Here is a 13,579-nt window from a genome sequence, read left to right as displayed (position 1 = left end):
TTTCATTTCGAAAAAAAAAAAAGAAAAAAGAAAAGAGGTTGAGCACACAGAAAAAAAATTCAAATCAGCCAACATATACTTTATGTAAATGTTGTACCTGTGTTACGACATTACGTTACACCTTGCACTGGAATACTAGACGTGATTTGGTACGGTTCAATTACAGGCTGCAATGCCGACCATATGATCATATACCCGTCGATAACGTTACACCGACACAAATAGAAACACGAGCCCGTGACCAGATACCGTGACCTCCCTACGTCATTCTTCCTATCAATCATTCACCCCTAGTTAGAAGTACTCCGCCCTTTCCCTCCATCTTGTCTCGTTTGTATTAGCATATTTAGTTTATGTTGTTTTCTGAGAGGTACAATATTGTCTGAGGTAATTACTGGACTAGTCTCTTCGACTGTAAGATGATTGAATGAGATCTCACGATGTACACGTACCTATCACATTTAAGATGTAAAAAAACTGGCTTGAAGAATTGTACAGAAGACTCAAAAGATAATAACACCACATTAAAAATTGACAGTTTGATAAAGTTGAGCTAATGGAATAAATTGCATCATTACACGTTAGTGATTGTAATGGAAAACAAAATCGAAAGAAATCTGGAAATCTGGATGTCGACGAAAGATCAATAATTCAATAAATTTTATAATTTGTGTGAACACTAGTTGGAAAGATGAAACATTCCATTTAAGGTGAAATATGATAAAGTGGGACCAACGACTTGTAAAATATATAAAAATACAATTTTAAGAATCCTTTTCTGGTTTACTGTCCTAGATACTGTTAGGTTTGTTTTTGTTTAACGTCCTATTAACTGCCAGTGTCATTTTAGGACGTGCCAGGTTTTGTAGGTGGAGGAAATCCTGAGTACCCGGGGAAAAACCACCGGCCTACGGCCAGTACCTGGCAACTGCCCCACGTAGGTTTCGAACTCGCAACCCAGAGGTGGAGGACTAGCGATTAAGTGTCGGGACACCTTAAACACTCGGCCACCGCGGCCCCCTTGATACTGTAACACACTCATACACATCTATATGGAGCATGTGTCCTAACAAGCCCTGTGTAGTTTACTGTCGCTGGAAGGAAACGGAATGTATATTTCGATCCATTTATCAGCGGTCAAGCTTTACCATTTATAATTAATTATAACCATCCTGACATGATTGTATACTTTTATAATAACCATTCCTGTCCAGTCCGTATTTTCTGCTATGCTAGTTGGCTGAAGTATCTGGTTGACAAAGAGCAACACCAGTGTAGGTAATTCCGTTTGTTTTTCAACAGAAGTCGAAGAGATCTAACCTCAGGGAAAGTCAACAAAAAACGACGAAAATGTATCGAATGCCAACAGAACAAACAATCGAGCGGCTGTTGGATTGTTTCGCGTATTCTGGGCACGACTGCTGAATACAGACAGGTGTTCCTCAGACAGCCAGTATAGCTCAGTTGTGAAGCTCACAGGTAGTTTTAGGATGTGTACATCCAGTTAAAAAAATGTAGCAATTGTTCACAATTGACTTATTTTATGAATACAAGCTACCATAACTTTGCAATCAGGGTTTGCATCAAACTGCGCAGCAGGAACTTGTAACGGGTTTTCAGATTATCGCATACTTGATATAAACACCGCATCCATATAAGATGTCCCGTTTCTGAATTTTGAAAGACTTTGAGTTTGTATCTGATCAAAATAATCACCCCTTTTTCTGTTTCAAAGCAATTCCTGTGCTATAAATCTACGAAGAAGTTGATACCGTCACACGCTTATACCCGATACCATCACTTAATGCATTCGTATTTTGAGAATATACCGGTCTAGATTTTGAAAAAAAAAGAAATGTTTACAAATAACCAGTTTGTTTCTTATCATTGGCTGTTGCTGAAATAGAAAAAGGCATCTTCAATAAAGTGAACACCAAGATACTCAGGTGGGCACCTCATGTTCAGTACGAGTTAGATGGACGGGCGTCACATCGCGATTCTAGCAGCAAGTCTACTACATATACTTGCTCTGCCGTGTACACTGAAACAGTGATAAGTGGTATTGCTGGGACTGTTCATATTTTGAGAATAATCATGTATTGTTAAGTATTTTAAAAATGTTAATAACTGAAAATTAAAAATTTGATCAACATTCTAACAACTTAACACTAGTTATTTTGATAGTTTCAAACAAATGTTCTCAATATTGAATCCTTAAAGAAAAGATAATTATCCAATTAAATTTAATGAATTAAACACATGGTAACTGTATTCAATCAAGGAACTACATCACAACTGCTCAATCGCCCGTAAACGTCAGTCCCCGAGATGATTTCTTTCACTAAACATGACAGACAGATTCATTTCCTTTATTCCAGGAGATTTCCCTAACGGGTTTTGATAATCAGGATTAGCCAGGTTCCATCATACCGCCAACATGGGTAGATTTCGATACTTTAAGTCCATGTCGATCCCTTAATGATGCGCTTCCCTTAATTTTAACCTAAGTATGCATGACATCAAACAAATTAACACGAAAAACCTCATCCTGAATAAAACTGCTTAATGAAATAAACCCCACTTTTTATTGATGAACATATGCCCGAATCATACCCTGACTGAAAGTTTAATACAATAACAAAATGATTATAGATAGAACTGTGTTTTACTGTCTGGTAGCAGGTGTTTGTAAGGAAGCATTCCCCCGTCAGGGTTGACCTCTCCTAAAATAATTTTGGATGCCTTATCTCAGAGTTGGTTATGTTAATTTCATAACAATGATTATATATCTAAGAATCACCAATGAGATCCCGGGCCCAGATAAACTGTTACTAAACGGCAACCTCCTTTGTCATGCTAATACGTTATAGACATATATTCACGTGACTTGTGACATATTACACGTTATCATATGTAATAAATGCTAATGTTCAGTCCCGTGGTTCGACCAATATTTGGACGGACATTATTACAATCCACTTGCTAAAATATAATATATACATTCGGAATTCATTGTATAACCTTGGTTGAGTTTCAGCTAGAGAGTATGCACACAAATTAAAAAAACTTTGACCTACTGTGACGAGTTGTCGATAAAGATATTCCTATGGCGAGATTTGTATCGTTCTTTCGTGTATAATTACAAATTATGGTAGAAATTCTTTAACCATTTTACACTTCAGTGACAAGTTACGACAATTAAATTTTAATAGTAAACATGCTGTAGTCATACTTACATTTGTATTCCCAGATGAAAACGGTACAGATAACGCCAGGCAAATCGTTAACACAAGCTTCTCCAACCTTCAAAATAATTGGAAATACAGATATGAAAAGTGGTACTCAAACTAGGTCAGTTTTTTTTACTTACACGTGGGCGGGAGACAGATATATCTTTGTACTTTGTGAAACATTAAAAGTGGATTTATTGTAAAACGGAACTGGTGGAAAAGCTGTTTAAAATACTTGGAGAAGATTGTTGACAAAATGCTACATTTAAAGGAACACGTTCCCGACGTTTTTACCCAAATGCTTTATCTAACGTTCTGATTATAAACAGGTCGTGAATCTACACTGTATATTTCTTAGTTCTGTATTTCTTTTTTCGCGTCAATCTGTTTATTATCTACCAGTTCTAGTACGGGAACTGTGCCATGTTCCTGTGGTCAGTACTCTTAGTAAATGTTCATCAAATGGCATCTTCAATTATGAATATTTTCTTCCAATCATGAATCGTCTTTAGGTCAAAGAAGTAGCTGCATTTTGGCGTAAATTATTACACCTGTTTTTTTTGTTTTTTTGTTGTTGTTGTTGTTTTACGTTAAAGCGTCCTTTCTGGTGCTGTGCTGTTCGTTACGAATAACTTGGACATAATTACATAAATCTTTCGGGCATAACTTTTCAGCAGGACCGAAAATCTAGAGAAGTAAATTGTTAGATGGAAAACCCATTTCTACTTTCATGATTCGTTTGATTATATTTTTCAATTGGCTTTTGTTATCAGCAGCTTTCTAAATGATCTTTAGAATATTAAACTGTACAAACGTACTTTGTGGAGAAAACAGCTTATTACACCGTACACATTATTCTACATAATAACTTTAAGCCTGATAAGATGTTAACATTTCTTTATCACTGGGACAAAACTTTCTACGCACGTGCAGAAATTCACACGTCTTATACTTAGCAAGCAGCATGAGGCTAATAATAAACTTACTGTCTGTCCCCACCTACAATAAACTATAGCAACAATCAGAGATAGAAAAAAGTCTAATCTTATCTAAAATTACACAGATTTGTTTTTCGTGTTGTGAGAATTTTATAACACATATATATTTATATTAAACATACACACATTATAAATACTAGTATATCAGGTTTAATCTCGCTCATCTAAATTAAACAAATTCTTCACGCGCAAAGTAATTATAGCGCGGCTGTTACACAGCCGGACGTGATCACCAGGCCAGCGGAATATTCACAATGAGCTTCGGGGGTCCCATCAACCCTATCTGACCCCGACCTTTCTTTTTCGTTTAAAGCATTTTGCCCTGAAAAACATGCATCTTAATTCCCTTGATCTCATCAGGGAAACCCTCTCCCCTGGTTATATTAATCGTAGGACCTATTTTAGATACTTCCTGGCAGCACAAGAATCTAAGTCGAGGAAGGACTGTTTCGGTTGATGAGTGTTGAAGTAGAGGGGGATACCGATCGCTGGACGTTACCATGCTGCTCTAACAGGCTCGACCGATAGCGAAAAAAACAACAGTGAATGTAGAAACATTTAAACAGCTAAGACGGAAATGGTCATCGCGTTTTAATATCAGGTAATCTCTCTTTATGGGAGAATTTATGCGGGGTTCCAATCGAAGAGCAGCCACTTGCTGTCAAATTGAGCTAAGACTCGACTAATTTGGAGATGGTTTGGGAGGGTAAGTGCATGTCTTGTATTAAACATCCTACCATCCAGAAATGAGTCAATATTTCGCTATCATGGGTGCAAATAAGGCGGAAATTGAGTGAAACCCGTTCCATTCGTGAAATTGTACTGGTGTAGTTTGATCATTTTCCAAACTCGTATACCGGAAGTGCGTAAATGTTAATCCAGTAGTCCGGATATTATGTTCGGAGCACAGGGTCTTGGCACGATTTTCCAAATGATGGTCCATATATATATATGTATTATGGTCTTGGCACGATTTTCCAAATGATGGTCCATATATATATGTATTAAAGTATAATACATATATATATATGGACCATCATTTGGAAAATCGTGCCAAGCCCCTGTGGTTCGGAGTGGTATACACATAACTGTGTTGGTTGGGAAGATATCGTTTTCGTTTTGAAATGTTATTTTACAGAGCATGGATAGACATGTAACTGGCACCATTTCATTAATAATTGAATTTACGTATGTCTCTTGTACGTACGACGTTGGGGATTAAGATAATAAAGTTGAGGGAAAGAATTGAATGTTTTGGCTACTTAAGGATAATTTATAAAGCGCTATGTCACTAAAATGTCATCAACCAGAAGGAAACATAAAATCAATTTCCTACTCTGCAATGAAGAAGTTTTAAATGATTATGCGAAAGGCACTTATATACGTGACTAGCACGTGTAAACAATGATTTACCAAGGTCGTAACATATAAAAACAACAAAATATACCGACATAATAACCAAACCATCCATTGTAATAAAAACAACACAATATACCGACATAATAACCAAACCATCCATTGTAATAAAAAAAAAAAAACATGATGAAACGAGGGGCAAAATATAAACTTAACCAGGGTTAGGGCTAAAACTATAGATTTACATTGAGACCCAGTATAAGGATGACACGACCATGTGTTCCGGAAGAGTAAGCGACATAAAGTTGATCGACGACACTCGCCATACAAATACAGATCCAAAATAGGTTGGGCTATAGTATGTGTGTACTGAACTGTTAATGAAGCTGTACCACATATCTTTACCCTTCCACGACTATTTAGCGATACTTGGGGTGAAACGGTCGATATCGAACGGAACAGTAAGATAGCTACAATTGTTTTAAACTGTTGTCAAGCAATGTTTTGTCAATCTGGTGATATTGATAAACCCTCACAATAAAAGAATATCATTTTGTCGGAAGGCTTGATGTACAAAAATATAGTAAACTTGGGGTACTCAAAATCCAACAGCAGAATTCGGGTTTATACAGGAATATTTAACTTTGCATACATACACACGTAGTAGGTAGATGTGTTAAATACATATTGAAGAATATGTGTGTGCGAGGGAATGTAATGACGAATGTTTTCTGTTACGAATTTTTTCAATTTTTAATGATGAATATTCACTGTATTGTCAAGAAAATGTCGTGTAGACAAATGTATATTGTGCTGACAAAATGATTGATCTTAATGGCGAACGTTGATTGTATTGGAAAGTAAATGCCGTGCAGACAAATGTATATTGTGCTGGTTTTTTGACAAGTATTTACAGATAAATAAGATATTGATATAGCTGAAAATCATCACATCTTAGCTATTTTCAATTCATGAATCTGACGTGTTTCCCGACATATGTTTCTCTATGAATAAAACACGTCCGAGTTAAACATCAAACGTGGCTTCTTTCCTCGCGCCACTTTTAAAGTCAAGTATTTCTACAAGTACCGCTGAGTATCTCAGTGAGCGATATTCGAGAAAGTGCAGGTCGGTACGACTGCTGTGTATTTGAACATGCACATACAGGTATTTTCCGTGTTTCTGCTTCCTTGTCCATGTTTTAAGATACAGTTATGTGATCGCAGAACGTTCCACGATGTGCGCACGCACGATGTGCGATATGTGCGATACGGATCGTGCAGGAAAATGTGCGCACGATGGGCGATTGGAACGGTACATGTGCGATATGTATCGTGGTCGATATAAAATGAGGAACGCGTCATCTAAGTATTTAAACGTGTGGAACGATTGTAAAAGATATACAACGATTAACATTTTACGAGGCAGCTAATTACCATATTTTTGGTGGAATATATGCAATAATTATTAGGAATGAAACTCAATACCGATGTATAGTTAAATAAGTTATCTAAATGATTATTAAAGAACTTTATATAATTTGCTCGGACGTCGCTCGACTAGGCCTTGGCGAGTCGAAGAAATGTGTATTCAGCGAGGTTATATGCAGGCTATTTAATACATGTAGAACTAAACAACAGATAAAACGACTTGTTTTGAATAGAACAATTTCTGTTGTGTTTAAAAATACATGATATATGTAATTTATGTATTAAGTAAGATAAATAATCGTAGTGATGTCCGTCTACCATTCTAGTACATGTACATGTAGATGTATCACCATGCCGTTGAAAACATCACGAATACTTGCGAGACAAAATGACGGTACCTAAATGGCAAAAATTAACAGGTCATACATGTTCCATTAACGAAAACAATTGTTATGCAGCACGAATATATAAAAGCGACCATCTTATATCATTTTTTTTTTTTCGTATATCTTTTCGTATAACTAGTTATTCCGTAATATTTATAACTCTATCGTTAGCTTTGCGGTTTACATCGCACAGTTGTGCGGTTTGTATCGCACATAGCACATTTGTGCGCACGATGTCTGCACGGTGTGCGCACGATGTTTTTAGAACGTTGTGCGATCACACAACTGTATATATACAAATGTACAAACATGTAATATTGATACTCTCTAGATTAGTATGTACTGCAGGGTATACTCCATAGTACATAACTATATACACAGTATACAATGATCAAATAACTTGTGCCAAATCCCTTGTTCAAATCAATTTTGTGAAATAAAATGTGTTTAAAGTCAAAAGTACAGTATGTAGTCCCAGAAAAGTACACAACATGTTCTATAGGTCTCACCTAAATGTCAATGATGTCCCGGAGGAAGAAGATACAAATGTAGGTCCTGCATGAAAACCATGATTGCACAGTGATATTAAAAAACTGACCGCCGTAGCAGTCATGCTGAAGTTTTGACCAGTTTAAACAATAATAACACTTGATCAGGACAATTCTTGGCAAGTTTCAACCGAATTCAATTAGTGGAACTGGAGCCATGGTAGCCATCTTGGATTTTAACCGACCAGAGAGGTATCAACATTCAAGACATGTTTGTTTTAAGTCCTACCAGTTGCACTTGAGAAGTTTGATATGTGACTACAGACGAAACACGATGGCTTTATAGGTATCGGTCATCCTCACCCTTCAGATGACCTACCAAGTTTATAGACTTCACATCTTATATAATGTACAAATATACACAAACCGAATGTTTGTCTGTGTCATGTTCTATTAACTCTATGAGCTAGTTTTCTGTTTAATATGATAAACATATATCAAATGTAATATACGTGAGTGATGGTGTGAATACGATGACGTCACTTTGAATATTGACCAATCAAATACAAAACAATAAAATGAAATAAAATAAAAAATACACATACAAAATGTAGGTATAAGTAACACATACGGCATTCTCGGACACTTCGCCGTCGCCAGCAGCAAATGCATTAAAATCCAAAAGCTCTTTAGAAAAACATTTTTTTTTACCAAAACAATTTCAAACTCTCTAAGATTAAAAATCTAAGGAAACAAAGCCAGTCATTTCTTTCTATTCCTGTCTTCATCCATTATTACGTCATTTCCGGTACGTCTAACTTATTCAGGTCTGATATTTCACAATAATTCGAAATATGCAAACAAATATCAAAACTATACTTAAACGAATTTTGGATTTAAAAATAGGTTAATTCTGTCCGTATGTGTAAATCACGCATTTCGTAGAATATTCAGAAAGTATCCGAATAAAAGTCACAATGCGTGAAATACTAGAAATACACGCTGTTTTAAACGTCAGAGGCAGACGTGGTTTTGATATTGGAGAAGTCAAAATAAGTTTAGATTTCAATGTATAGCAGAAACATGCAAACACGATCGTCTACGTTATTGGTATCGCTAACAGCGGCACTTAATAAATTTACGAAGCATAAGAATCCTATGTTGGAACTATGAACAATAAACATGTTGCCACAGATGCGCCCATTTGTCATTTTGAACCGAATGTGATCTTAGATTGAATGAAAATTAGATCTGTATATTCTTTTACCTCGACTGCCTACTGTATAGTTACACAAAATTCCACGTAAAAAGACTTAACAAGTAACTTTTGGTGAAGACATTCCATGCCCCCCTCCCCGTCTATTTCAGGTTCCGGATATATTGTATCGAGTTTATATATGATGTTTCTTTCTTTCTTTTTATCTTTCTTTCTTTTCTGTCAATTGTGTTGCACAACATCTTTAATGCAACCAATTTGGCAACTGAACTAAGCAGACTAAAACTTTAAACCACCCAGACAGTGCACATTTCAAATAGATAAATGTATATGCTACCAGTTAAACTTCAAAACACGAACGCTTCGATAAACACTGGATCAACATCCATCTAAATTACAGGTAATGATTTTTCAAAATTCGGTTTTGATTCTGTGTGTGGCCACATAACTACACAATAAATACTTTAACAAGCAGAACATGTATCAGAAACAAAATCTATCAAGCTTAAACTACTAACCTGATTCCGATGGAATTTGAAAAGAAAAAACAACAAGAAAACAACGCCAAGAAAAAACAACAACAAAAAACCGCCACACCAATACGGCTGCGGCATGACATTTCCGTAAGATAAACCGCCCGACATGACATTTCAGTGAGATGGACCAGGACAGATGCAATACCAATATACCGCCCGACATGACATTTCCGTGAGATGGACCAGGACAGATGCAATACCAATATACCGCCCGACATGACTTTTCAGTGAGATGGACAGCGAGAGATGTTATACCAATATACCGCCCTACATGACATTTCAGTGAGATGGACCGTGAGAGATGTCATACCAATATACCGCCCGACATGACATTTCGGTGAGATGGACCGTGAGAGATGTCATACCAATATACCGCCAGACATGACATGTCAGTGAGATGGACCAGGACAGATGCAATACCAATATACCGCCCGACATGACATTTCCGTGAGATGGACCATGGGAGATGTCATACCAATATACCGCCCGACATGACATGTCAGTGAGACATACCGCCCGACATGACATGTCAGTGAGATGGACAGCGAGAGATGTCATACCAATATACCGCTCGACATGACATTTCCGTGAGATTGACCGGAAAAGATGTCATACCAATATACCGCCCGACATGACAATTCCGTGAGATGGACCGTGAGAGATGTCATACCAATATACCGCCCGACATGACAATTCCGTGAGATGGACCATGGGAGATGTCATACCAATATACCGCCCGACATGACATGTCAGTGAGACATACCGCCCGACATGACATGTCAGTGAGATGGACAGCGAGAGATGTCATACCAATATACCGCTCGACATGACATTTCCGTGAGATTGACCGGAAAAGATGTCATACCAATATACCGCCCGACATGACATGTCCGTGAGATGGACCGTGAGAGATGTCATACCAATATACCGCCCGACATGACATGTCAGTGAGATTGACCGGGAAAGATGTTTTGGGACGTTTCACGGAGACAGCGCTTTAACAGTTATATCGACTCGTCATCCAGGACTTTGTGAGTGATAAAATGAATTGTAAGTCACAAAACATTGTACATGCGTTCCTCATGCTATCTGATGACGTTATGTCAGCCTGTTGAATCACTAGCTCGTCCACGCTGTGGAAGACGCATACGTCTATGTTACTTAAGGTCACACGGCGGAGTTGCAGCCGTATTGTCTGCTCAAATGTGGCCTTTTTGCAGCAATTAAACATGGAATCAAACAAATTATACATTCAAACATTTCCGTTTGTGATGTAAGCCAGCTGGATGAATCCACTTCAATGTCAATATGATGCTTCTCAGACCGATTCAAATAACACAGCGAATGCGTTTGAATACATCGCTCAAGTGAATAAGAGTTTATGACCAGGGAGGGAGATGGAAGATCATGTTATTCTTCGACATCTTTTTGTTGTGTCTGACATTGAGCACACAAAATACAGGATTTAGTTGATGACCAATGAGTCATACCAAGTACAGTTTGTAAGATCTGGGTGTTCATAATCGCCGTGGCACGAGAGGGGTACCAGTACTCTAAACATCGTGTCAATACAGGGGAGGGTACCAGTACTCTAAACATCGTGTCAATACAGGGGAGGGTACCAGTACTCTTAACATCGTGTCAATACAGGGGAGGGTACCAGTACTCTTAACATCGTGTCAATACAGGGGAGGGTACCACTTCTTTAAACACCGTGTCAATACAGGGGAGGGTACCAGTACTTTAAACACCGTGTCAATACAGGGGAGGGTACCAGTTCTTTAAACACCGTGTCAATACAGGGGAGGGTACCAGTACTTTAAACACCGTGTCAATACAGGGGAGGGTACCAGTTCTTTAAACACCGTGTCAATACAGGGGAGGGTACCAGTTCTTTAAACACCGTGACAATACAGGGGAGGGTACAAAGTACTTTAAACATCGTGTCAATACAGGGGAGGGTACCAGTACTCTAAACATCGTGTCAATACAGGGGAGGGTACCAGTACTCTAAACACCGTGACAATACAGGGGAGGGTACCAGTACTCTAAACACCGTGACAATACAGGGGAGGGTACCAGTACTCTAAACACCGTGTCAATACAGGGGAGGGTACCAGTACTCTAAACATCGTGTCAATACAGGGGAGGGTACCAGTACTCTAAACATCGTGTCAATACAGGGGAGGGTACCAGTACTCTAAACACCCTGTCAATACAGGGGAGGGTACCAGTACTCTAAACATCGTGTCAATACAGGGGAGGCTACCAGTACTCTAAACAACATGGCAATACAGGGGAGGGTACCAGTACTCTAAACACCGTGACAATACAGGGGAGGGTACCAGTACTGTAAACACCGTGTCAATACAGGGGAGGGTACCCGTACTCTTAACATCGTGTCAATACAGGGGAGGGTACCAGTACTTTAAACATCGTGTCAATACAGGGGAGGGTACCCGTACTCTTAACATAGTGTCAATACAGGGGAGGGTACCAGTTCTTTAAACACCGTGACAATACAGGGGAGGGTACAAGTACTTTAAACATCGTGTCAATACAGGGGAGGGTACCAGTACTCTAAACACCGTGACAATACAGGGGAGGGTACCAGTTCTCTAAACACCGTGACAATACAGGGGAGGGTACCAGTACTCTAAACACCGTGTTAATACAGGGAAGGGTACCAATACTCTAAACATCGTGTCAATACAGGGGAGGGTACCAGTACTCTAAACACCGTGTCAATACAGGGGAGGGTACCAGTACTCTAAACATCGTGTCAATACAGGGGAGAGTACCAGTACTCTAAACACCGCGTCAATACAGGGGAGGGTACCAGTACTCTAAACAACATGGCAATACAAGGGAGGCTACCAGTACTCTAAACATCGTGACAATACAGGGGAGGGTACCAGTACTCTAAACACCGTGTCAATACAGAGGAGGGTACCAGTACTCTTAAAACCGTGACAATACAGGGGAGGGTACCAGTACTCTAAACACCGTGTCAATACAGAGGAGGGTACCAGTACTCTTAACACCGTGACAATACAGGGGAGGGTACCAGTACTCTAAACACCGTGTCAATACAGAGGAGGGTACCAGTACTCTTAACACCGTGACAATACAGGGGAGGGTACCAGTACTCTAAACATCGTGTCAATACAGGGAAGGGTACCAGTACTCTAAGCATCGTGTCAATACAGGGGAGGGTGTACCAGTTATTTAAACACCGTGTCAATACAGGGGAGGGTACCAGTTCTTTAAACACCGTGACAATACAGGGGAGGGTACAAGTACTTTAAACATCGTGTCAATACAGGGGAGGGTACCAGTACTCTAAACACCGTGACAATACAGGGGAGGGTACCAGTACTCTAAACATCGTGACAACACAGGGGAGGGTACCAGTACTCTAAACACCGTGTCAATACAGGGGAGGGTACCAGTACTCTAAACATCGTGACAACACAGGGGAGGGTACCAATACTCTAAACATCGTGACAACACAGGGGAGGGTACCAATACTCTAAACATCGTGACAACACAGGGGAGGGTACCAATACTCTAAACACCGTGACAATACAGGGGAGGGTACCAGTACTCTAAACACCGTGACAATACAGGGGAGGGTACCAATACTCTAAACACCGTGACAATACATGGGAGGGTACCAGTACTCTAAACACCGTGACAATACAGGGGAGGGTACCAGTACTCTAAACATCGTGTCAATACAGGGGAGGGTACCAGTTCTCTAAACACCGTGACAATACAGGGGAGGGTACCAGTACTCTTAACACCGTGTCAATACAGGGGAGGGTACCAGTACTCTTAACACCGTGACAATACAGGGGAGGGTACCAGTACTCTAAACACCGTGACAATACAGGGGAGGGTACCAGTACTCTAAACACCGTGACGATACAGGGGAGG

The 13,579-nt window shown here is 39.1% G+C and overlaps 1 protein-coding gene across 1 annotated transcript in view; it reads right to left on the bottom strand.

Annotated features, from left to right (window-relative positions):
- Window positions 1-13,579, bottom strand: part of LOC117334223 (thrombospondin type-1 domain-containing protein 4-like) — a 78,438-nt gene that overhangs the window by 35,731 nt on the left and 29,128 nt on the right. The window contains exon 2 of the mRNA XM_033893715.1: window positions 3,237-3,303. Within this exon, the coding sequence (XP_033749606.1) occupies window positions 3,237-3,303 (67 nt within the window). The remainder of the gene's footprint in view (window positions 1-3,236; window positions 3,304-13,579) is intronic.

The sequence above is a fragment of the Pecten maximus genome, chromosome 9 (genome assembly GCF_902652985.1).
Source record: "Pecten maximus chromosome 9, xPecMax1.1, whole genome shotgun sequence".
Lineage (NCBI taxonomy): Eukaryota > Metazoa > Mollusca > Bivalvia > Pectinida > Pectinidae > Pecten > Pecten maximus.
The sequence above is the reverse complement of the archived record's forward strand: the minus strand, read 5'-3'. Positions and strand labels throughout refer to the sequence as shown.